This window comes from Paroedura picta, chromosome 10 (genome assembly GCF_049243985.1).
Source record: "Paroedura picta isolate Pp20150507F chromosome 10, Ppicta_v3.0, whole genome shotgun sequence".
NCBI lineage: Eukaryota > Metazoa > Chordata > Lepidosauria > Squamata > Gekkonidae > Paroedura > Paroedura picta.
In genome coordinates, this window is record NC_135378.1 from 87,706,000 (window position 1) to 87,731,543 (window position 25,544).

General features: G+C 55.1%; 1 protein-coding gene across 9 annotated transcripts in view; it reads right to left on the reverse strand.

Annotated features, from left to right (window-relative positions):
* The window catches only part of SFXN5 (sideroflexin 5), a 68,258-nt gene that overhangs the window by 15,474 nt on the left and 27,240 nt on the right, over positions 1 to 25,544 (reverse strand). For 6 of the 9 annotated variants that reach the window (XM_077301358.1, XM_077301365.1, XM_077301364.1 and 3 more), the window contains 9 exons: positions 25,398 to 25,452; positions 24,313 to 24,338; positions 19,997 to 20,050; positions 17,921 to 17,977; positions 17,562 to 17,627; positions 15,084 to 15,174; positions 12,846 to 12,961; positions 6,176 to 6,261; positions 734 to 978 (listed from right to left, as the gene is read on the reverse strand). In XM_077301358.1, coding sequence (XP_077157473.1) covers positions 771 to 978; positions 6,176 to 6,261; positions 12,846 to 12,961; positions 15,084 to 15,174; positions 17,562 to 17,627; positions 17,921 to 17,977; positions 19,997 to 20,050; positions 24,313 to 24,338; positions 25,398 to 25,452 — 759 coding nt within the window. In that variant the 3' untranslated portion in view covers positions 734 to 770. Of the gene's footprint in view, positions 1 to 733; positions 979 to 6,175; positions 6,262 to 12,845; positions 12,962 to 15,083; positions 15,175 to 17,561; positions 17,628 to 17,920; positions 17,978 to 19,996; positions 20,051 to 24,312; positions 24,339 to 25,397; positions 25,453 to 25,544 lie in introns of those variants that run through there. The other 3 variants (XM_077301360.1, XM_077301359.1, XM_077301363.1) reach the window with 2 other exon arrangements.

A 25,544-nucleotide genomic window follows, 5' to 3' on the forward strand; every position in this document is an offset into this window, starting at 1 on the left:
GGGCGTGAGCTTTCGAGTGCAGGCCCTCTTCCTCAGACTGTGATCTTCTTCCATGACAGGGAATATATAGCAAAAATCAGTTCTGTTGCATCTGTGTCACAACCAGATACAGCCAATTGGATTGACAATCCTTTGTCAATCTGTAGAGAGATCAAAGGCTGCTGGTAGAGATCTCTCTACCAGCAACATTTTGGTTTCTCTTTGTAAAGCCCACTGAATTCCAGGGGATGGATTGGCTGTTTTGACAAAGGATTATCACTGGCTGTATCTGGTTGTGACTCAGTCTACTGAAGTAACAGAACTGATTTTTGCTATATATTCCCTGTCATGTAAGAAGATCACAGTCTGAGGAAGGGTGCTTGCATTCGAAAGCTCACGCCCTGAATAAATCTTTGTTGGTCTTAAAGGTGCCTGACTGGACGTTGATTTTATTATTCAAAAACAGTAAGAGTTACTGTTTTATGGTTTTATTGTGTTATCAGCATTTTATATTTATAGAGAATTTGAATGTGTCGTGCACTGCACTGAGACTGTTTAGGGAGGGCCCGTTTACAAACCTCATCAATAAAAAGAAAAGAAAGAAGAAGTTTCTCATGCCTATGACCAGGGGTAGTCAAACTGCGGCCCTCCAGATGTCCATGGACTACAATTCCCAGGAGCCCCTGCCAGCATTCGCTGGGAATTGTAGTCCTTGGACATCTGGAGGGCCGCAGTTTGACTACCCCTGCCTATGACTGTATTTGGTCCTCCACCCACCCTTCAACAGCCCCTCAATTTCTGTGAAGTTGGACTTCCTCCCCATTCCCAGATGCTGTCTGCCCCTGGGCCTCCACCGATTCCGTCCCCTGAAGACGGGTGAGGCAGCTTCCGATCTCCCCAAGATCCTCTTGTGTCCTGACTTTGTTTTCTGGCTCCTCTCCAAGGCTATTGCATCGCTGTCCTTGGAACGCAGACGGTGCCTTTGTTTGGCTCAGGTGTCTGGAGGCAGAAGGGGAGACGGGGCTTGGATTGGCTAAAGCGGCCCCTTGTGGGCAGGATGCGGAGGGCTGCGGACCCTCACAAACCAGGGGGCTCTACTGGCCCCGGCATTACTGCTGGAGGCACGAGGCAGTGCAGCCCCAAAGGCAGCTTCATTTAGGCGGGAAGGTGGTTCCTTCCCTTGGGGGCAGTTCACAAAGCCACGGGCGGGGGGGGGGGGAGGCACGGCCTCGGTGGTCTTGACCCACACACTAACCCATACTGGATAGGATTTCATCATTCCCTAAAATTATCACCCTTGTAACAGTCCATCTGGCTGGGGAGATCAGTCAAAGACTACTAGCTCTGTTAATTAAAACTTTCATTTAACACGACTTAATTAGTCTTGATGTGATTAAGTAAGAAAGGACTGCAAAGCTATGGAAAACATCAGACTCAGGTCGATGAGATTAAAAGTAAACACGTCTATCTGTCATTTCCTGCTCCTGCTCTCCCTACACTGAATTTAAAATGAATAGCAATTCCTGCAGAAAAGGTAAAATGATCGCACTGAATTTAAAACTGAGAAATTCAGGGGCAACCAAGTGTTGCTAACTTTTATAGACGGTTAAACGAACCAAAATGCGGCTTTATTAAACTTCCCCAGAGGCGTCCTTTAAAGGCACTTCTGACCGGCCTGTCCCCGGGGAGGGCATGTCTTCCCTGGGGCTTCCCTGGCCACAGAGCCAGCCCTTCCCTCGGTCTGACTTTAGACAGTTGCCCCTGACAAGGAAAGGGTCGATCTCACTCTCAGCATTGGGGACTTTTGGGTCCAAGGCGAAAACGCTTGCATAATTTTATAACCTCTCTCCTGTCTCCCCCCCTCAATTGCTTCCTGCAAGCTGAAGAGCCCCAACCGCTCCCCTCCTCCTTCTCCTCCTCCTTCTTGGAGGGAGGATGTCCTGTCTCCTCAGCCGCTGCAGCCGCCCTTTCTGGCACCTTTTCCAAGGCTACAGGTCCCCCCTCCCCCCCCTGAAGTGCGCTGCCCAGAACTGTACACAGTGTCTCAAATGAGGCCACACCGCAGGCTCAGACAGGGACGTTCGGGCACCGGCCAGTGGGCTTCCCGTCCCCTTCCTCAAAATGCCCAGCACAATCCCCAGCACAAATCCCCTTGCAAAACTGCCCTTGGACCCTGAGGCGACATTTTCCGTGAGCTTTCTATCACGACTCTGAGATGTCTCTCCCGGTCAGCTGCTGCCAGCGCAGGCCCTGCCGACATGCACTCCTAGTTGGGAATTCTGGCTCCCCTGCGCATGGCTTTGCACTTGCCCGCGCTGACCCTCCCTCGCCCCGTTGATGCTCACCTGCCCAGCCAAGCGGATCCCTCTGGAGGATCCCCAATGGGTCTCGCCACCCTCCCCAACACAGAGTCAGCTGCAAAGGTAGCAAACTCATGTCTTACTCTCAGCTTCAAATCCTGAGGACATTTAGGAGACTAGCTAGGCAACATCTCCTGGGTCACCCTAGTCAACTTGCTTGTTCACACCTCCCCCCCCAAAGGTGAGTGAGACAAGATCTTCCCTTGCAGAATCCACGGGGATTCTTCCCATAGTGGCCCTTCAGAGCAGCCGTATTCTGTAATCACCTCCGTTGTCTGGAGACAGATCAGTTGTTCTTGTTGTTGTTGTTCTGGGAGATCTTCAGACCTGCCTGGAGAGGGACAACCTGACTGGTTTTGCTCAGAAGGTGGGATGGCCTTAGCAGCCACTCTGAGCTGCAGCAATGTGTGGAAGGGGCCTCAGTGTGGGAAGGACCCTGCCCCTCCCTCGGGCTCCTTGGGTGCCTGCACGGGGCCCCCCTCCCCCCCCCGCCTGCTCCCCTCTGGCGGCAGCACCCTTTGAAGGACGGCCCCGCCGGGCTCCTTACAATCAGCACAAGAGAACCAAACCAATTTAGAGTGTTCACTGGTGCCGCTCCCAGGTGTGACTTCCGCCACGGGTGTTTTAAGTTCAGGCCCGTTCACATTACAATGGCTAGAGCCTCCTAATTAAGAGGAGTTATGGACTGATTTAAAGAAAAAACCTTAATTAACACATGAAGTGTAATGTCTTAATTGGGACTCAGCTCTTACCATTTGCAAAGTTCAGCCTAAATGACTCACAATTAGCGGAGAGGGACGCGCACTCCCTGTGCTCAGCGCTCTGCTCTCCGAACACAGCAGGCCAAGCGCAGAGCATTATCTGGGGGCTGGCCCCCTGCTGCTTGTCGCCTCCAGGATGGGGGGGCAGGCGGAGGACGGGTGTTCCCGCCATTCTCCTAGGCCAGCACCACACTCCTCTCAGCCTCCGCCCAGCGCGGACCAGGGCTTGGGAAGTGAAGCCGCCATTCTGCAGCCCGGGGAGCAGGGGGAGGGCTAGCCTGCCGTCTTCCCAGCTGGGTCTTGGTAGGAGCCCCAGAGAACGCCCAGCCGGGAGCGGCCTTCTCCCCCCTGCCTGGCCCTTGCCCCTCAGAGTCCCTGGCAGGCCGTGTCCCTCTGAGCCCCTGGAAGTGGCCTGTGCCACCTGCTCATGGCCCGAGGGGCCACGGCAAAGGCATGCCACGTCCTGCTGGCTAACGAGGAGAGTGGCACGTAGGAATCCCGGCACCTGTTTGAAGAGTCATGCACCAAACTGATTCTAGTACAGAAAGCTGCATTGCTAGGCAAGACCAGTCCATATTTCATATCCAAAAGAAACACCAAAATTGTGTGCCACACAAACAGTTCCCATCCCTCTCCTGTGACAGCAGCAACATGAAAGGCCCTTTCTAGAATCATAGAATCAATAGAGTTGGAAGGGGACTCCTGGGTCATCTATTCCCCCCCCCCTGCACTGTGCAGGACACTCACAACCCACTGTTCCTCCAGTGTCACCCGCCACCCCCTTGAACCTTCACAGAATCAGCATCAGATGGCTCTCCAGCCTCTGTTTAAAAATTTGGAGATTTGGGGAGAACCCACCACCTCCCGAGGAAGCCTGTTACACCGAGGAACCACTCTAACTGTCGGGAACTTCTTCCGGAGGTTTAGACGGAATTTCTTTTGCATTAATTTCATCCCATTGGATCCAGTCCATCTCGCCGGAACAGGGTCCTCCAAGTGAGGCTGAACAGCTCAGCTCCCCCCTCTCTCCGAGAATGAGGGGCCCGAGGTCTGGGCAGTCCCTCCTTCAGGGCCCCCTGGCTTCTGCCGTGAAAAGAACCACAAAATGCTGCTGCGCTTTCTGAGGAGGGCTGGCCCGTTGCTGGCCAGGAGGATCCCCGAAGTGCAGCAGGCGGCCAGCAGCTGTCAAGCTCTGCCCCAGAAGCACTTGCTGCTCAGCAACCCCCGGCCCCAGGACCCCAGGGCCCCCCTTCCTTCCCAGAAGGGCTGCCTAAGCTTCACACCTTCCCCCTTTTCCCTTGGGACACACCGCAGGGCACCAGTTCTGGGGGTGAAACCACACACGCTTTTAGAGGGGCAACTGAAGCAAAGCCCTGCACTAGTTTCTAGGGGAAAGGAAGAAACAATGGGGTTGGCTCTTCCCTCCGGGGGTCCCCGTGTCAGAGAGCAGCCTGCAAATAAACGGGAAAATAATTCTCAGCCGAGAGAAGGACAAGGAGGCTCGGGCGGAGGGAAGGAAAGCAGTGAGAGCATGTTGGCCTCCCCCCCCCCGCCACCCCTGCCCTTGGCTTCCCTCCCCAGGAGGAATCCCGCTGACCCCCCTCCCTCCACCCCTGGGGCCTCTGCTGCACTCCTTTGCCTCTCTGCCAAGCCCAGCCAGCTTGCCCTCTTCTCCGGTCTTCCTACCCTGCAAAGGAGAAGGAGAAGGAGGAGAGTTTGCTCCCAGCTGGCGGGGGGGGGGGAGGGTTTCCTTTGCCACGCCCCATTGTGGGGGGTTCTGGGTGTGGACTGGCAGGGGGGGGGACCCTTGCTCCGGAGGCAGGCCTCTCTCTCTGAAATGGCACGCAGATCCCGCGCGGTGCAGACAGTTCATCTGTTCCGCACCCTCCGCATGTCACAGCTCTTGCAAATACACCTTCATTCAACTTTCAGCACGTTGTTGATTAGTGGCTCGCATTTTGCATAATGTGGCAGCTGCTGCCGGCTCTTGGGGAGGTTTCCGCAGAGTCTTCCATATGGAAGTTGCTCTCAGAACTCCAAAGGAGTTATCGGGTTTGGTGCTCCGGAACGGCATTTGCCTCTGCGAAGGTGTGAGATGCTAAACTAAATATGACAGGAGCTAACCGAAGGCTCCCAAGCTGACAGATCTGGGGCGGGGCGGGGGAAGTGTCATGTTTATATTACACAGAAGATTTGCCATGGGTGCCTTCCTCCCCGGTTCCTGGAAGGGCAGGCTACTCCTTCTCCTGGCCCATCGGAAGCTGACCCGCCCCACTTGAAGGGAGATATTCCTACCCCTCTTGTGCAGCCGGCTACCACTGAAGGACACCCCTTTGGTGCGAGCCAGGGGCTAGGAGCTGCAGGGGGAAAGACGGCTTTGGGGGAGGCGGGGCGGGGGGGGGGAGCTTCAATGCTCATCTCAGAAAGCAACTCTGGAAAGCTGCATTCCTCAGCGTCTCTCCTACAAATAATACCAACAATAATCATAATTACATTTCTAGCCTGCTTTTCTTTCATCATAGACCCCCAGGAGGGGCACTAGATGACCTTTGTGGACCCTTACCAATCTGAGAGGCAGCTTGGTGGAGCGGTTAGGAGCACGGACTTCTAATCTGGAGAGCAGGGTTTGATTCCATGCTCCCCGACATGCAGTCATCTGGGTGACCTTGGGCCAGTCACAGTTCTCTCAGAGCTCTCTCAGTTCCACCTACCTCACAAGGTGTCTGCTGTGGAGAGGGGAAGGGAAGGAAATTGCAAGCTGATTTGAAACTCCTTCAGGGAGTGTAAAGCTGGACATAAAACCAACCTTTCTTCATCTGATCAGTTTAAAGAGCGGAGGCACAGAAATTAGCCTAGGTTAATACAAAGGATGGAGGGAGGGATGGTGTTAAAACTCAGGCTTGTTTTTGCCCTGCTTAATTTCAAAGGACGCCCAGCTGAAGACAAGTGATGGGAGGTATTTTCTGTGGGTGTCATAAACGGAGTCCCATTTTGCTGCAGCCAGGGATCCTGCACCAGCCATGCCCACACACAGCTCTGCCCCCCCCACCCCAGCAGCTGCTCAGCAATACTTACTTTTCCAGCAGAGAAACAACAACCGGAGGTAGAACCAGTATAGGCATCGGGAGGACCACTCTGGTCAGGGCTGTCTCCAACAGTGCCTGAGAACAAGAAGGCCATCCATCACGTCAAAATCTTGGTGGACCCACAAACTGGCACAGGTCCCTGCTGGATCTCCCCGGGGATCGTGCTGAGAAGGGGGCCGATATTTGGGCCTTCCTGAATTTCACTGGGGACTGTAGGGAGGTGCAGGCTGCCTGGAAGACCTTCCGGAGTGACGGACCCGCCCAGAGTCCCTCCCCCAGGCTGAAGTTTCAGGAGAGGGAGTCAGGATTGTTATGGTAATTATTTGTGGGCAGTTTTGGCCTCAGGAATTCTGGCATTCCAAAATCACAGCTCTTAAGAAAAAAGAGGCTTCCCTTCTCTAGAGCAGGGGTAGTCAAACTGCAGCCCTCCAGATATCCATGGACTACAATTCCCAAAAGTCCTGGGAATTGTAGTCCATGGACATCTGGAGGGCCGCAGTTTGACTACCCCTGCTCTAGAGGAACCAGCAATGGGGAGGGGGGAGGGCGAGGGAGCCCTTTGTTCCATGGCACCCCCCCCCTTCAAATGTTAAAGGGCCATTATTTACATACATAAGACCTTTAGGGCAGGGGTAGTCAAACTGCGGCCCTCCAGATATCCATGGACTACAATTCCCAGGAGCCCCTGCCAGCGAATTGTAGTCCATGGACATCTGGAGGGCCGCAGTTTGACTACCCCTGCTCTAGAGGAACCAGCAATGGGGAGGGGGGAGGGCGAGGGAGCCCTTTGTTCCATGGCACCCCCCCCCTTCAAATGTTAAAGGGCCATTATTTACATACATAAGACCTTTAGGGCAGGGGTAGTCAAACTGCGGCCCTCCAGATATCCATGGACTACAATTCCCAGGAGCCCCTGCCAGCGAATTGTAGTCCATGGACATCTGGAGGGCCGCAGTTTGACTACCCCTGCTTTAGGGGCATTAGACAAGGAAGCCAAGGTTAACAAAACATATCACAGGGAATATACATCTGATAAAATTTCAGTCAATGCCACAACTGAATATTGTGCAGAAATCAAGAGACTTTCTCAATTCATGTCAGCAAGAAGATTGGAGAGTTTGGCGTTCGCACCTAAAAAGCTCTCGATAGAAAACTTACGTTGGAGTTCATAAAAGGCACAATGAAACATTGTCTGAGCTAAAGTCTCTCTGTCTGCAGCAACACATGGGCATAATCTGGCTTCAAAAGGAATCTGCATCACCTTGAACCTTGCATCACCTTGAACCTTGCCTGAGAAATGACTCTGTGCAGATTTCGACTAATTAAAGTACTAATGTAGGGAGCCATTATTTTCAAACTCTGGAGGCCTGGTCAATTGCCATGGGAAAGCACGGCGGCCCTTTAAGCTTTCAGGAGACCCAGGTGTGCCACCAAACACCTGAAGGGGAAGTAACTTGTGGTCGATCTGATCTACCTTGACCTGGACAGTTCAGGCAAGCAGGACTCAGGAGATCTCAAGAGACAAGCGTGTCAGCCCTGCTCAGCACTCAGATGGGAGGGCTCCAAGAATCTTCAGAGTTGCTACGAGGCAGGTGCAAATTGTTCTGGATAGTCCATAAAGTACCCAGATCAATGCTGATTTGAATACTTCCCTGGTAAACCTGGTCCAAATAGCACTTCCCCTTAAGTTAGACAGCCTGGATCAGCCTTGGCCAAACCCCCAAGTTTCAGAAAGATTGGACCAGGGGGTCCAGTGCTATGGCCACCCAAAAAGGGTGCCCCCATCCGACCTCCACCGCTCAAATACTGAGGGAGAAAGACAAGAACAGAAACAACTTTCCATCACCTGACCTGGTTACCATCCATTGGCAAGAACAGGCCTTCCACCTTTCAGTGGGGCTACATGACCTCAAACACAGCTGGGGGGGGGGGGGGCTGAAAGCGAGGAGTGGGAGACAGGAGATGTTGCTTCTAAACTCTGCTGACCAGATCCCTGCCCTTTTTCTCTGGCCTCTCAACTCCTGGGACCAGATCTATTGCCTACTGAAAACAACAGGATGTGATCTTGACCACAAACCCTTTACGGCCATTAGGTTCTACGGAGGACCTGCAGAGATCAGATGCCAGGTCTCCCCCTAAAAAACCCAAACCAGCCCTTTAAAGGGTTCATGCTTCCTCTCTTCCTCTCTCTCCCTCTCTGCTTCTCCTTCTTGGAGCCTCACAAAAGAGTCCCAAATTCCAGAAGATTAATTGTTGCTCCTGGATTTCTGGAAGTGTTTGGAGTAATGGCAGCTATCCCTGCCATGACCTGGAACAGCTAATTTCAGGTTTAATTTTGTCTCAGGCATATCTGACAGCACACATCTAATAGTGAGTAAGGTAACTCAGTCTCTGTTTAGGATGGGATGAGAGATCATAATTAGGAGAGTTTATTTATTTATTAAATTTATATACCACCCTCCCCAAAGGCTCAGGGCAGTTTACATCAAACAGAGATAACTGTACAAATAACATACAATAACATAATAATAACTACAAGTTGGTTCTTATATGCCACTTTTCTCTTTCAGGAGTCTCCAAGCGGCTTCTAATCACCTTTCCTTTCCTCTCCCCACAACAGACCCCCTGTGAGGGAGGGGAGGCTGAGAAAGCCCTGAGATTACTGAAGAAGAAGAAGAGTTGGTTCTTATATGCCGCTTTTCTCTACCCAAAGGAGGTTCAAAGTGGCTTATAGTCACCTTCCCTTTCCTCTCCCCACAACAGGCACCCTGTGAGGGAGGGGAGGCTGAGAGAACCCTGAGATTACAGCTTGGTCAGAACAACTTTAATTTCTTGATGAGTTCTAATTCTGCACTTTCACATGGTATATTTCCTTTGAAGTTTTTTTTGGGTGGGGGTTGGTAGAACAGTGACTTTCAGATCTGAAGCAGTATGACCAGGAAGATGATGATGGTGATGATGATGATGATTATCATGGTCAAAGACAACCAGATATCAAATACATCTGAATGACCAGGAAGATCACAGTCTTTGCCCCCATTGATTTCAGAGCTCTGCAGTTTCTCATGTCAGAGTTCTGCTTCTCACCACCAGGAGACTCACCCGCTCTGCCTGTCCACAAGAAGTGACCTTGCAGAACCAGCCAATCCCATCCACCTCGGTATTGACTGGGAGGAAGCCCCCAGTCCCTGACGTGGGCTCCGTCCTCTCCCGGGCTGCCCTGAGGAACCTTCCCTGCCCTCCTCAAAGCACGATTCCCAGCTCTTCAAGGGGCTCTCCTTGCTGATCAAGCAAGCGGGGGGAGCGGATGCAAAGGAAAAGGCTCTTCCCGGAGGCTGGGCCAGTGCGATGCAGCAGAGCTAGGGGAGTCATGGTGCAGGTTAGTCCCTCCCAGCAGCCTAAGCAGGGCCAATCCTGGCTAGCCCTCGGATGGGAGACTGCTGAGGAAGCCGAGAGGGGGGCAGTGGCCGGCCACTTCTGCCGCCTCTCTCCTCGAAAGCCCTAAGGGGTCACCCTACGTCAGCAGGGACTTGACGGCCCTTGGCACCCCCAGCCTTGGGCCCCAGTGAGGAAGTCGGGCTCTAAAGCAAGTAAGTAAAGCAAACTAAGGCATCCCTTTTCCCTCCCTGAATCTACAGACTGCGGCTCCCGGGTCCTTGTCCCTGCCGGCCTCGGATGCTTTGGGCCTTTCTGCCCTAGGGCTGGCTGTCCTGCTGGCTTCTTCGCCTGGATCCTGCCTTTCCTACACTGTGATATCAGGGCTCTCTCAGCCTCACCCACCCCACAGGGTGCCTGTTGTGGGGAGAGGAAAGGAAGGCAATTGGAAGCCACTTTGAGACTCCTTCGGGGAGAGAAAAGCAGCATCTAAGAACCAACTCTTCTTCTTCTTCAGTAATCTCAGGGCTCTCTCAGCCTCCCCTCCCTCACAGAGTGTCTGTTGTGGGGAGAAGAAAGGGAAGGCGACTGTAAGCCGCTTTGAGCCTCCTTCGGGTAGGGAAAAGCGGCATATAAGAACCAGCTCTTCTTCTTTTTCAGTAATCTCAGGGCTCTCTCAGCCTCCCCTCCCTCACAGGGTGTCTGTTGTGGGGAGAGGAATGGGAAGGCGACTGTAAGCCGCTTTGAGCCTCCTTCGGGTAGGGAAAAGCAGCATATAAGAACCAACTCTTCTTCTTCTTCAGTAATCTCAGGGCTCTCTCAGCCTCCCCTCCCTCACAGGGTGTCTGTTGTGGGGAGAGGAATGGGAAGGCAACTGGAAGCCGCTTTGAGCCTCCTTCGGGTAGGGAAAAGCAGCATATAAGAACCAACTCTTCTTCTTCTTCAGTAATCTCAGGGCTCTCTCAGCCTCCCCTCCCTCACAGGGTGTCTGTTGTGGGGAGAGGAATGGGAAGGCAACTGGAAGCCGCTTTGAGCCTCCTTCGGGTAGAAAAAAGCGGCATAGAAGAACCAACTCTTCTTCTTCTTCAGTAATATCAGGGCTCCCTCAGCCTCCCCTCCCTCACAGGGTGTCTGTTGTGGGGAGAGGAAAGGGAAGGCGACTGCAAGCCGCTTTGAGCCTCCTTCGGGTAGGGAAAAGCGGCATATAAGAACCAACTCTTCTTCTTCTTCTTCTTCTTCTTCTTCAACACAGTGGCCTCAGAGCGTCAGCCGCTGTCGCTTCCCATAGTGTTGTGCTTCCTATTCGCTCCCTCCCTCCCTCCCTCCCTCCCTCTTTCCTGCTGATTCTGCCAATTAACAGAGAGGTCCAGCACTCCTCAACCGCTGGGGGGGGGGGACGACTGTCTGCTCCGCGCTGCTTTCCTCTTGGGCAGTGGGTGGAAACCGTCTCAGAACGGCAGGGCTAATTCCCAGATGCCCCTATTTGTTTTGCAAAACATAATTTCCTTTTCTTGGTACATTTTCTTTTCTCGGCTCTGCCAGTTTTCGGCCTGGTTTGTTGTTCTAGCACAAAGAACCAAACTCAGCCCTGACTCATCTGTCCCATCGGACTTACAGGCTTTGGCAGAGAACCTCTGAAGACCTGGCTGATGAGCAGGGCTGGCCCAGGCAGCTCCTTCTGAAATGGTCCTGTGCAGCTCCTCCCACGGGACGTGCGGGAGTGGACCCCTCCTCACCGGGCCCGCTGTCCTTCTCCTCACACCCGAGATGTCCTCTAGCTGAAGACCAAAGGTGACCAAGCCAGACCGGGAGGGAAACCTGGGCTCAACGGCCTCCACCTCCCGCCACCTCCTGGTTCAGCACCTGGGGACGATTCAGGGCCCTCTTCTCTGTGGTTCCATGACTGTTTCCATGCACAGACACTTGGGGGACCCAGACACTTGTCCCTTGGGGACAGCCTGAAGGTTAATTTGCCCCGTCAGTTGAGAGTAAAGCAGCCTTGAAGCCAGCCCTCGCGTGCCCAGGGCTGGAGGTGGGATCTCTCCTCCCTTTCTGGATCTTTCCTGCTTGTGCTTAGCCCTGCTTGCTACAGGCCAGAGACATCATGTTCTCCCCTTTGAAACGTCAGACGACCCTTGTAGCCGCTAGCAGTAGAAGTCCAGCTTGAGAACCTGGTTTCCCGCCTGGATCTTAGGAGGCTGAACCCAAGCCCACATATATGCTTGTAGGTCCTTTGTTCAAATGGTCCATCCATGTCCCTGCCATGATCTTCGTGCATTGAAACCTACTTCTGTATGTTTTCTTCTAAAAAGCCAACTCTGATCCAGTTCCCATGGTCATCTGTTGGGCCAGGAGGTGAATCTCCGGAAGGGTTTCCCGTGGGCCACTAAACCAGCCTTATCCTGCTTGGATCTCCTCCCTTAATGTCCTTCCCCATCAGGGCTGACAGGGGGGGGGGTCTCCAGCTGCCTTTCGGACCCAGCAATTCCACCCACAGGGGTGCGGTGAGCATGTTTAAGACTTGTAACACGCTCTGGCTACTGAGCAGCCTCCTCATCCCATGTTTCCTTCTGGGCTCTTCTGCTCCTCTCCCACCCTACCGGATGTCCCAAATGTTCTCCTTCAGCACCAAGCACCCAGGGGTGCTCAGGGGCACCCGCCTCTTCTTTCCCTCTCCTGGGAATCCCATTCTGCCCGCTGACCCTTTGGACCCCTAAGGGACTGCCATCCCCAGCGAAGGCTCACGGCCGAGCCCTGGCCTGCTGCCAACGGGACCTCCGGCCAGATGCCCTCCTGTTGGTCTGGAAGCGGCTCTGCAGTCGTTCTGGTATTCAGCACCCTCAGCCTGACTCCACTCCCGCCCAGGCAAAGCCCATCTCTTTGGACCGAAACCTTCACAGAGCCTGACAAATCTAAGCCTTTCCGTCTGGATACTACGGCCCATTTCCACGCAGACACTGAGGTGACGCTCTCGGCGTGGCTAGACAGCCCTGGGCCTGGACTGCTTCCCTCTTCATGCCAGGGGAGGCCCTGCCAGCCAGAGCGCAGGTGGATCCCTTGGGTGCAACACTTCCCCGCCCCCCTCAGCCTCTCCAGGGCCGCCGCTTGGATCTCTATCCCCCTCCTGCCCGTGGCTCCCACCCTGCCGGGCAGCCTGCTATGCCGAGCGGTGACCTTTGGTGCGCTGGTCACACGAGCAGCAGAGACCGCTCCTCTTGGGGCGCCATGCAAACCATCTGTGCCCCCAAAGGCACCGGGAGGCAAAGGGACCTGCAGCCACCTACGTGTTTGGCAGCGATTCTGGAAGACCCGACCACATTCCCGTTGCTGTCCAGGACGCTGATTCCTTCCTCCAGTTCCGAATGCCTCATGAGGACCACGTTGCAGATGTTGGCGCTGGCTGTGGGGAAGGGGAGGAGACAACGCCGTGAGGCCAAGGGGGCTCGGTCCGGCCCACCCGCCTAAGGAGAAGCAACTCCCCTCGTGCCTTCCGATCACAGAGTGTCGGTCACGTGGGCGGGGGTCGACTTGGCCAGCTCTTGCCTCTGCCAAAAGGCACTGGGGGCTTGTGTGTGCGTGTGTGTGTCCAGGCTCTCCGCTTCATAGGAGGACTGCAACATGCAAGGCCAGGTGTGTCTAAAGGCTGCTCCCCTGGCTTGGAGGGCCTGAAGGGGGCTGATGGGTCTGCTACTGGTTTGGTGTCCCCTGATTGTTTTTCATGTCTCATGTCGGACTACACAGGGAACCTGGGACTGGAGGCAAGACACAAACATTTCAAGCAACCAAAGCAATGACCGAGGATGTAGCCTCCAGGAAGAGCAGCATACCCACCTGCCCAGCCTGGTTCTCATAGTGACAGGTGGCTTCTTTGCCTTGGCGGGGGGGGGGGCTTTTCTGGGCGTTTCTACTTTCATAGAATCATAGAGCTGGAAGGGACCTCCTGCGTCATCTAGTCCAACCCCCTGCACTATGCAGGAAATTCTCACATCCACTGTCACCTGCCACCCCCTTGAATCTTTCACTCCTCTCCTGGGGCTGAACTGCATCCTTGTGCGTACTCAGCACCGTGTCTGCCACCCCAAGGCCTGGCAGGGCCGCAGAAGGACAGGGCAATGGAGCTATTCTTCCCCACCCCAGGAACTCCAGAAGACCCTTGCGGGGTCCAAGCGAGGGCCCCTTACCAGGGCCACTCAGCCGCCTCCCGGGCAGGGTGGGCCGGCCCATTGACCTCCTGGGAGAGTTCTGGGGGCAGAAGCCCTGGAGTCCACTGAAAGACGCAAGAAAGCACCTCTGCCTCAGCATATGGCCGTCTTTGCCTCCTGGGGCAGTGGGCTGCACAAGCTCAGCCTCTGAGTGAAGCACGCCCCATGGAATCAAACGAACCCCAAGATGCCCTGTGGCTTCCCGGGGACATATTTCCCTGCTGTTTCCTGCCTCTCTTCTCCCCTTGTTCCCCCCAAGAAGGATCGGTGGTCCCTCAGAGCTGGCCAAGCGCCCGCCAAGCTGTCCACTAAGGCCCAGGTTTCCTCTCGGAAGCAGACATTCCAGGCCAAGGGCATGAGAGCCACGCGGCAGGGAGAAACACGAGGAGTGACAAAAGCTCCTCCTGATGCGGCCATGCTGAGCCCATTCTGCAGATAGTGGTTTCCAGCAAATCCACAAAGGCAATCTTTAATTAACTGGTTTGCCCAGGACTCTGATCCAAGAGATGCCAGCCCACCAAACTACAAAGCAGCAATTAGGCAGAGTCCCGGCATGCAATTAAGCATGAGAGCACACAAATAAAAGAAGAACAGGAGAATTAATTAAGAGCTGAACAAATTAATTACGGGCTCTCAATCAATCATGACACCAGCTTAACCTCCTTCTCTTGACACCTTGGCATGAGAACAGAACCACCTGAGAGCGAAGGAGGGAGATTCCCCTCCCGACCCCGAGACAGGCCTGATCCCCAGGAGAGCAGTGGGGCGGCTGACCTCTGAACAGGGGCTCAGTGGAAGGCCAGAAGACTCCCGCTTCAGACCCAGAGACGTCCAGAGATGCAACCGCAGGACATCCCAACCCCAGAAGAAAGTCTGTGTGCAGCCACCCCCACCTGTCCCGAGGATGAGGGAAATTTTGTGCTCTTCTGACTTCAGACGCACATACACATATGCGCTCTCTCTCTCCAGTTGTGAATTTTCAACCCTCTTCCTCTCAAGCATCCCGAGCCACAATAATCAGCCCCAGAGGAATAGGGCTGTGAGCATGGGCTCCGTTTTCATTTTTGGATTTGGGGGATCCAAGGGGCAGCCACTGGGCACACCCAACCACCCCAGCCCTTGACGCTTCCCTCTGCGCTCTTTTCATCCCCTGCTCATAAAACCTGAAAGGAGTATCGAATCTTGTAGCGAAGGCTACAAAGGACGAATCAGTGCAGCCCCCCTGGAGGCCGGAAAGCAGCCCCAGAGCCCGGCCACCCCTGCCCCAGGGCCTGGCCACCCCACTGCCCATGCAAGACCAAGAGCAATGCCCACTCTTACCTACAGCAGGGAATGGCACGAACCTCTGGATCAGGAGCCGAGTGGCAGGCGTGAACTGGTTTGCTCTCTGGATGAGAACATTAAGGCCCACCTGCAGGAAGAAGCAGCAGAGGGAGGGAGGGAGAGAGAGAGGAGTCTCGGGGGACAGAACCCCTGGCTTGATTCCCTCACGGTACCTCTGGGCTCAGACACTTGCAAGACAAATTTATTTCTTGGCCAGCAGAGGAAAACATCATAGTGCCAACACAAGCAGGTTTTAGAGAGGGCAGAGATACTCAAAAACGTAGTTTGGTACTACAACATCTAATAGAAAAATACAGCTCTAGATTGGCAACTTCACCGTATGAAGCCTTTGTGGACTTCAAAGCTGCTTTTGATTCTGTCTCAAGGGCACGACTATGGGCCAAACTGAAGGCCTCAATAGGCGTCTCCTCTTTTTGATACGTTCCCTATATGAACAGACCTCATTCAGAGTCAGATGCAGCAGACAAGGCCGCCTAACCGAACAGAGGCCAACTTACAGAGGGGTCAGACAAGGTTGTCTACCAGCCCCTCTACTTTTCATCTAGAATCATAGAATCATAGAATCATAGAATCATAGAATCATAGAGTTGGAAGGGGCCATACAGGCCATCTATTCCAACCCCCTGCTCTACGCAGGATCAGCCCTAAGCATCCTAAAGCATCCAAGAAAAGTGTGTATCCAACCTTTGCTTGAAGACTGCCAGTGAGGGGGAGCTCACCACCTCCTTAGGCAGCCTATTCCACTGCTGAACTACTCTGACTGTGAAAAACTTTTTCCTGATATCTAGCCTATATCGTTGTACTTGAAGTTTTAAACCCATTACTGCGTGTCCTCTCCTCTGCAGCCAGCAGAAACAGCATCCTGCCCTCCTCCAAGTGACAACCTTTCAAATACTTAAAGAGGGCTATCATGTCCCCTCTCAACCTCCTTTTCTCCAGGCTGAACATTCCCAAGTCCCTCAACCTATCTTCATAGGGCTTGGTCCCTTGGCCCCAGATCATCTTCGTCGCTCTCCTCTGTATATCTATTATATTAACAATCTAGTAAATTGTGTTGAATCTGCAGATTGCCATCCACCTAGACAGCAGATATTAGCCCTTCTCTATGCTGATGATGTGGTGATTTTGTCAAGAACCCCAGCGAGTCTAAATAGAGCCTTTGCCTGCCTGGTAAAATATAGTGAGAAGGAAGCACTTACAATGAATATAACAGCCTTTGGCCTTTGGTAACCCCTCCAAAATTAGGATTTATCTCTAGCCAGGAAAAAGCTAGAGCATGTAAAGTTATTTAAATATTTGGGGGTAATTTTTCAGGCCTCAGGATCTAGCTCAGAGCGCTGCAGACACATGTCAATCTTACGGGAGAAATCAGTGTGTGATATACGTAAAATTCCATCGATCAAATGGAGCCTACATACCTGCAGCTCTCAAGCTTTTTCAAGCTAAGATGCTCCATAGGACCTCTTTAGGTTCTTCAAAGTCCCACTTTGCCTCACTCAAGTGGGTACAATCTGTTCCTTAGAGCCATATTACAGCTTCCAAAATGTTTATTCAGTTCATGGATTAGAGACAGGATTTATGAAGTTTGAAGACTCCTCCAGGAATCTGCCTCATCCTTGTTGAAAGAGGACTATGCCTGTGGCCATCACTACAGCCTCTGGCAGCGCTTTCCTCCTTGTAATCACTCTCTGTGTAGAGCAGTCTTTCAATTTGCCTGTTGTGAATCGATTGCCCATCGGCTTCATTGGCTGTTCTAGGATTTTGTGAAATACTTCTCAACCACCTCCCTCCACTCCATGCCTCATTTTACAAACCTCGGCCGTGACCCTTTTCAGTTCTCTCTTTTCTAAACTGTGCTGCTCTCAGAAGCAGACCCTGTGGCTTGGCAGGATCTCGCCCAGGGGCCAAGGTCACAGGCTGGGTGCAGGCCAGCCCCAAGGGTCTTACAGCACCTCAAGGCTCTTACAGCAGCATCCTGTTTGGGGGACCCCTTCAGCTGACAATCCAGCCTCGCAGGACCTGCTGCTCTTCCCTCCCCCGGCGTGAGGCTGCGAGCGCAGAGTGGGGACTGGCTTTAATTACTGTGAGATCTCGGCAGTCCACTGCAGGGTGGGGAAGGGCCCGTGTTTTCAGGTCATCTCGTCCTAATGGGCTCACCCTGGGAGGTGAAGTACTGCTAATTGACAGAAGAGCACATAATGAGGTCCAAGGCCTCCCAGTCTGGCAAAGAAAGAAAGAAAGAGCTGACTTCCTCTCTGCTTTTTGGTATCTGGAGACAAGGAACTGAGGAGCTCAGTCACCGTCCTCCCTCCAGCACCAGGGCCACGAGCACTGGGATCAGCAGGTCAGAGAAGTACAAACTGATGGCCCCTCCTCAGCGGCTGGCCCAGGATGAGGAGCCTTTGCAGCACAGACTGAGAGACCCGAGAGAGGAGATGATAAACTGTTACCCACTGCTATGGAGACAGCGCTGATGACGGCCCCCAAGTAGCCCTGGAAGAACTTGGATGTTGGGGAAGGCTGCAGAAAGGAAAAGGGAAATGCCAAACATTCAGCTCCAAGTGAAAATGATTAGGAGCACAAAGCCCCTCCCTCCTGGAATCAGTTTCCAGGCAGCAAAATCTCCACCCCACCCCACCCCCGCCATCAGCAGGATGGGTACCCTTCCACAGCATCCCGGGGACCTTCTCACCCAATCCACCAGGCCCCAGCCAGCTGAGCCAGGGTCAGGCCAGCCCCACCAAAGGTGCAGCATTGCAGCTGTAACCAGAAGCTTCCTGGAGGAGGAGGAGGAGACTGAGCGGCAGACTCACCTTGGTTGCGTTTCGGTTTGCATAGTTGACACAGGCATTGTGGCTCTGGTTCAACCACTAGAGGCAAGACAAAAGGGGACAGAGAGCCTCAGCAGGCTGAGCTGGAGGGAGAGGGGGAAGCAGGTCCCAGGCTGCTCCAAGGGCTGCCCCCCCCACACACACACAGAGGGACAGTTGTGACCCCGAACCAGACAAGGTCAGCTGTTGGCAGGGAGAGAAGGGCCCGGGGAGCAGGCAAGTGCCCTCTGGAACGCTCTGGCCACCACACCCATGCCCTCCGCCCGGCCCAGGAGAACTGGATGCCGGCTGGCAAGAAGGGGAAGCCGCCTCGCAGGCTTGGCAAGGGCTGGCCAGAAGCACAAGGGGGCTCTGGCAGAGGAACCGGTGCCAGGCCCCTTGTGGAAGGGCTCCGGGGCTCATACCTCCTGCCCCCTGCTGAGCAGGGACTGGCCTCCCCACTCCACTGGTCCTCCCCTCCTGGGTCCAGCAAAAGCTGGCCCCCAATCATCCCACAGCAAGGCTGCCCATTGGTGGGCTCCCCCCCCACCCACCAGAAGCAAAGCTGAACATCCCCCTTTCCCCCCTCCTGCTCCCCTCCCTCCAAAGAGCCTTCCCATTCTGGTTCTCCTGAATTGAGCAGAAGGCCCAGCCCAGCCATGGCACCCTTGGCACTGCCACGTCCCCTGGAGAAGGCCCAGGAAGCCAGACCTGGACCCACCAACTGAGGCACCAGCCCAGAGATCCTCTCCCACAGCTCTGGAGACACGGCCGGTTGACTGACTCAGACTTAAGGTTCTGGTTATCACCAAGGCCATACGCGGTCTGGCCAAGTGTAACTGAGGGATCGCCTCTCTGCTTACAGCCCCCAAAGAGCCTTATACTCTAGCACTTCCAACTTCCTGGTGGTCCCTGCTCCCAAGGAAGCCCGCTTGGCCTCAACCAGGGCCAGAGCTCCCCCCCCCCCCCCGACATGCTGGGTGGCTCTGTTCTCCATCCTGGTCCCCACCTGGTGGAAGGAGCTCCCAGAGATCAGGACCCTGACGGAACTTGAACAGTTCCACAGGGCCTGCAAAAGGGAGCTCCCCCACCAGGCATTTGGTTGAGGTCGATCTGTCCATCGCTTCCCAAGGGCCCTCCTCCTGAGCCCCCTCCTATGGCACCCACTGCAGTTCCGCCCATCCCACTGGGCTATCAGTATGAGTTACTTTAACGTTTCCCACATTTCTCTACTGCTCCATGTTGCTTGTTGTTTCACTTCATTCATCATTGTTGATCTAAGTGATCTGTATTGTTCCTGTTCTGTTTTACGTGAACCACCCTGAGCCTTCGGGGAGGGCGGGATACGGAGCTACGCAGGTGAAGAGGGGAGCTGACGGCAAAGGGAAGGTGGCTCTCAACAGGGCCCACGGCCACCGGCTCTGGAGGCTGCCTTCTGCAGCTGAATGTCTTCTGAGCCACCACTTGGCCGGGTTTGACTGCAGAGGCAGCACAGCCGGGGCCTGGCCCTCCCCTGGCTCTGATTTCTTTCCTTGGTACTCTTGAGGGGAAAGGCAACGATTTGCAGGGAGGCCAAGGACAGAGGTGGGCCTGTGCACCCCCAGGGAAGGCGCCCAGAGAGGAGGGGAGGGGGTCCCAATGAAGCCCAGCTGCTGGCAGCACAGAGGCCCGCCAAGAAGGGCTCCCTGGTCCCACTGGGGAGGGCGGGGGGCTTACCTCTGCCTGGGCCCTGACATGACCTGGTCTGCCACCTGCACCCTAAAACCTGGCCCTGCACTGCATGGGGCTGCTCTGCTCCTCTCCAGCTGCTGGGCAGGACCTGGGAAGCAAGGCATAGAGGAGAGGAGAGGGGAAGAAGAAGCAGACAGGAGTTGGGGGCGGCGGGGAGGGGATCTTGGCAGGGGCCTGGTACAACCTTTGAAACCAAAGGCTGGAAGGTCTGGCTTCTTCAAACAAGTCCTCCCTGGGGGACGCAAGAGCCGAGGGCCAAGGCAAGGAACCCCGGGCCCCACACGATGACAAAAGGGCAGCAGCCGGCGCTTTGGGTCCCGCCAGAGCGGAAGTGGGGGCTTGCCGTACCTGCCAGAAGACGGTGGATGCCAGCGTCTGATTCGGCAAGAGAAGGCCCACAACCTGCAAGAGGAAGAAGGAGATTAAGGGAGGAATGAACCACCGGGATGGGACTTTTACTGATAACATCATACCCTGTGATAGAAGGCAGAAAAGTCCACTTGAGACCAGAACTTTGGTAGAACAGAACCTCTCAGGGGGGGGGGGCTTTTATGAGGGAATGGGAGGTTTGCCATGTTCAACGCACAGCCCAAACTGAACCCAGGACTCCAAGCGAGGTCTTACCAGGCCAGAGCAAAGTGGCACCATCACCTCCCGTGATCTGGACACGGTACTCCGTTTGACACAGCCCAAAATCCCATTTGCATCCCATTTGCATCTCATTGCATTGTGCTTCGCAATCCACTTTCTGTCTGATGTCAAGCTCAGGGGCGTTTTCTTGTCTGCCTTGTTTCCTAATTCTGCAGTCCTGCGGCATCACTGCCTGGAGGCCTTATACTGTCTGACTGAACTGCAGACTCCCTTGAGTCTGTGAGTAAAGCCAGAAAGTGAGTAAATATGTCAATACAGTTTTACAAGAAAACCAAATCTCCAGGCCAAGGGACGAAGACGGCACCACCACGGCCTCCAGGCCTCTGGTCAACAGAAATACCTGCAGTTACACTCATGGCATGGGCAGAGGTCAGGAGGGCTGAGGGGAAGGGGGCACCTCGATGGGAGCATGGTTCGAATGAGCTTGAGAGCCAGCGTGGGGGCAGCCTCCAGTCCAAAGAACCAGCTGGGATTCCCCACCCACCCACCTTCCTCCTCCTCCTCCTCCACCTGCAGCCAGCTGGAGGTCCTTGGGCTAGTCACAGATCTCTCAGCTCTCTCAGCCTCACCTGCCTCACAGGGGGCCTGCAGTGGGTTCAGACAGGGAAAGGTGTTCATAAACCATTGTGAGACTCCTTCAGGTAGTAAAAAGCAGGGTACCCAACACAGCTCTTCTCCTTCTTCACAGACGGGGCCCTCCGCTGCAGAGTGGTAAAAATGCCAGAAGAGCTGCCAGGTAGCCCCGGAGGCTGTCCCGGTCAAGAACTGTCTGCACAGAGGACTGAAGATGAGCAGAGCTCCCCTCCCCCCCCATGTTGCTGCTCCTGCCCTTCCTGATGCGGGGAGGGTGTTGTGACTTCCTCAAGGTGTGCAGGTGCAAATGCCGCCCACCCCCAGTGGCTGTGGGATTCCTCCCATTCCCGCCCCATCATGGGGTGGGGCCTCAAGGGCCTGTCATGCATTTGGGGGAAGAGGGGCAGGCTGTGGACGAAGGGGAGGCAGCTGCCTTCTCTTCCATGAGGCATGTGGGGGGGGGATGGAGCTACGTGCCTGCAAGAGGCACATTTAATGCAAGCGCTCCATATGGGCAGGAGTCTGCCAAAGAACATACAGCTAATTACTGGCAGCAGGGAAAAAATCTAAAGAAGAAAACAAACTGGGGGGGGGGGACCCAAACCTCCAGAAATGGCTGCACAGCACCCGCACCAGGAGCGCCCACACAGATGCGCAGGGCCTGCCTGCCACCTACCCTGGGGCACCAACCCAGAGGGGGAACAAACTTCAGCTGTCAGCTTCACACAAGCCTCCCATCCCTACTTGTGACCTAAAAAGAGAGGGTTCCATAATGTCCATGGGTTGACCTGGAAGCTGTGGGACAGGCAGAAATGCCACAGGTGGAACCTTTGCCATCCTGAATCTTCTCGCTGGGAAGTGCTTCCTCTAGGCAGTTTCCACCCATCCCCGGCCCCTTCACTCAGGGCCTGACGGGATCAGGCGAGGCCTCTTCCCCCTGGAGGCCCAGGTCATCCTGCTCCCGTGCAGAGGAGGCCCGCCAGGAGGGTGGTTCTTCCGCTCGGAGGATGGCAGGGCCAGGCCAGGCCCTCCCCTCTGCCCTCAGAGTCCTGCTTGGCCCCCCAGGCACGTCCTGAGCTCCCGATCCCCTTTGGAACTCAGGCCCAGGCACGGGGGGAGGCACCAAAAAAGGGGCTGCCCTGGGAAGGGGAGACCCCCCTCCCATGGAGGTGGCCAAAATGCAGGGGGAAGAGGGGCCGCTCAAAAACTCCCTGGAGGAAGCCGAGTGGGAGAGAACTGGTTTAACAGGGGTGGTGTCAGGGGCTGCTGAGAATGCCCTGAGCCTTCGGGGAGGGTGGCAAACAAACAAACAAACAAACAAACAAACAAAGTCACTGCAACCAGCAAAGCCCACCAGATCTCTGACGGCCAATCAGAGCCCCTGCCCACTTCCTAGAAGCCCCCATAGGCCAGGCAGAGGCGAGCTGTAAGCCCCTCTCTGGGGAAGGAAGCCCCGCGGGAGGGGCAGTGGAGGCCGAAAGACCCACTGAGGGACAGGAGGGCCTTCCCGCCCCCCCGCCCCACCGCCCCCCTCCGGACGCTCCGTTCCAGACTCAGCAAGAGGGAGCAGTCTGCCAATTATGTCACTCCATTTCACAGATCAATTGGCATAAATGTTAAAATTAAAATGTAACATTTGAAAATCATTTTTTTCTTCCTCATGACAAGAGCTTCCAGTTTATCATTTACAGCTACCAGAACTGGGCTCTGCTGACAGCTCTCATCTGACAGCTCTGGATCTGGGCCGACTTTGGTGTCAACCTGATTGCTAACTCCAATTTGTGTTTAACTTTCCCCCACAGTTAATTACAGATTACCACCCAAATGTTAAACATAAATACGGACACCTTTCCCCTCCTGAGGCTGGGAACTGCGCCTCCCACAGCCTCCCGGGAGCCTCCCTAGAAGGGCAGGTGCCTCGAACAACGGGGCCCAGTCAGGCCCACCAGCAAGGAGGACTGAGGGGCAGGGGGAAGTGGGTGGGGAAGCAGAAGAAGAGCCCCCAAATTCAATCCCTCTCCCAAAGCAGCTGGCCACGAGTTAGGATTTGGGGACCCCTCAAGCAGGGCAGAGCAGGAGGGCCAAGCGTGGCCCCTGAAGGTCCCAAGCGCAATCTGCAGACGGACAAACAGGGACTCCTCCTCCTCCTCCTCCTCCTCCTCCAGTCCTGACATGGGGCCCACAGTGATCCAGAGAGGCCTGAGTCAGGGCCTCAACACATGCTGGACTAAAGGCCCTGTGGGGCAGGCACTAGGGGGCCCCAAAAGGGTCCTATTCCTAAAACTAAAGGGAGCCATGCTGGATCAGGCCAGGGCCCCATCTAGCCACACAGGGGCCAAACCCCAGGGGCCAGTGGTAGGGACAGCGTGACTTAGTGGACAAAGCTTTGTGTCCGGATCCTGGGAGATCCAAGTTCAAATCTCCAGTCCCACCCTGGAAGCTCACTGGTAACCTTGGGCCAGGCCCATTTTCTCAGTCTCACATAACTGTCAGGTTACTTGTGAGAAAACGGAGAATGAGGGGGATGAGGATGGAAGCTGCTTTGGGGAGAAGCCCAGGACAGAAATGCAACTCTCTGGCCTGTAGCGAGTTCCAGGTTCAGTCCCTGCGCTATGTCTCGGCCAAGGGATCCGGCTGCGGGTGACGCTAAAGGCCCAGAGAGCTGCAGCCAGTTTGAGAAGACTCTTCCAACCCGACTCTTCCAGCCCAACAGTCAGATTCCGCATCAAGGAGCGTTTTATTTCCTCCTCCGTCTTTGTGCTGCCCTCCCCAGAGGCATCCTGCCTGCTTCTGCCTTGAACTCCAAACTCTGGCCCCGTGCCCTTTGACCCTAAACTCCGCCACAGGGCCATTTCTTTGTGTACACAGCCAGAGGGGGGCTGAGGGAAGAGACCAGAGTGCGTCTCAGGGGCTCCGTGGGAGTTCTCGCAAAGAAACCCACACTGAGAAAAGGGGACGTCTAAATCTCCCTCTGCAAACAGACTCTGGTGGCTGGCCACGTGGGTCTGAAGCAGAGGACAGTTGGAGTCCAGAGACTTTGAATAAGACTCGGTGGGCCTGAAAGGTGGCCTGGGCGTGCCCGTCCTTGTGCAAGCGGGGGCTCAAAAGAAGAGACCCCCAGAATCCACCAAGGCACCTTCGCCCTCCATGAAGTCCTGCTTGCTGACCGCGTGGCCTGTGTGCATCCTGCAGCCAGGAGACCCTCCGCTTGTCCGGCAGCCGGGCAAGAGAGGTTGGGGGGCCCTGCATCTTCCTCGGAGGTCACCCTGCCAAGGGCTAGCCAGGGCCACCCTGCTCAGCCTCCCAGCTCTGACGGGGTCGGGCCGGCCTGGCCCATGAAGTCCTGGGCCCTGTGAGGCAGTCGGGGCCTGGGGGAGCCACGGAAATTCCTTTGATTACTCAATGAAGGGACGGTTGTGAGGAGATGCTCGGATACTTACGATGGGTGTTCCGAACGGAATATAACCTGTGGGGGGAAGAGAAGAAACCCTAGATGTCAATTATCTGTTTTCTTTTGCAGCCAGCCTTTCTCGCTGGGACCCAAGGCTGATTACAAGGATGAAAGAGCTGTTCAGCCAATTAGTAAGCTCATTACAAAATATGACAGCGTTTGTATGACAGCTTTTGACTCGGATAGCAGAGATTCCTAGCTAAACAAAGCAATCTCGTCAGTCAGCAAGCAGATTATGAAATATGGTGACAACAAATGAGTCTACCAGGAAAACTCCCTGGTCAAACAACATAATGCCTCCGCGTGCGGCTGAGACGGAGGAACGGGAAGGAAAACACACTCTGTCTTTCGCAGGGGTCAGCCGGAGCTGACCCGCCCCACCTCGGTTCTCCTCTCCTACCAGGACGTCCCCCGAACAATTTTGCACAGTCTGAGAAACAACGGGGGTGGGGGGGCTCACTGGGCTGCCCCCTTTAAAAAGTTTTATGTTCTTTTGTGCGACTGGACTGTTGCTCCTCGGCTGCAAGCTGAAGGGAAGAAACAGGCAACCCTCCCCCCCCCCCAGTGTTCCCCCCAACTAGCTCTGCCATTCCTGGGCCCCCCTCTGCAGAGCCACCAGCCATGGGATTCCTTCCAAGCCCGTCTGGAGGGGCTTTCCAGAGCGGCAGAGGTTCCCCCAGGCAGCCATGTCCCTGCAGTGCCAAGGGCCACAACCAAGGCTGATGCTGGGCATGGGCTAGAGGCCTCTTGGGGGGGGGGGGCGCAGTGGCAGAGTCCTCTTGGCTCCATCTCCGGCACCTCCCGTTAAAGACAGCCAGGCAGCAGGAGATGGGAAAGGCCTCTCTGGGAGAGCCTGGGTAGAGAAGATGGGGTGGGATGGGATGGCCCCCAGGCCAGGATAAGGAGGCTTCGAATGAGGCCCATGTAATCCCACACCACCAGTGATCGGCTGGCCCAGAGTAGCTCTGGAGAAAAGCTGGGGCAGCAGGAAGGAAGGAAGGAAGGAAGGAAGGAAGGAGCGCTGTGGAAGGCCAACCAGGCTCAAGGCAGCGGGCAGAGCGCCCGGACTCATACCTGACATTCGGAAAGGCATGAAGATCTTTTTGTTGGTGTCTGGATGGATGATGGCCTGCAGAGAGACCAGGACACACACACGTGAGCCAAGGGCCAAGGCACTGCACCGCCCAGGCACGCAGCAGAGACACGGAGCCGGTCAGGAGC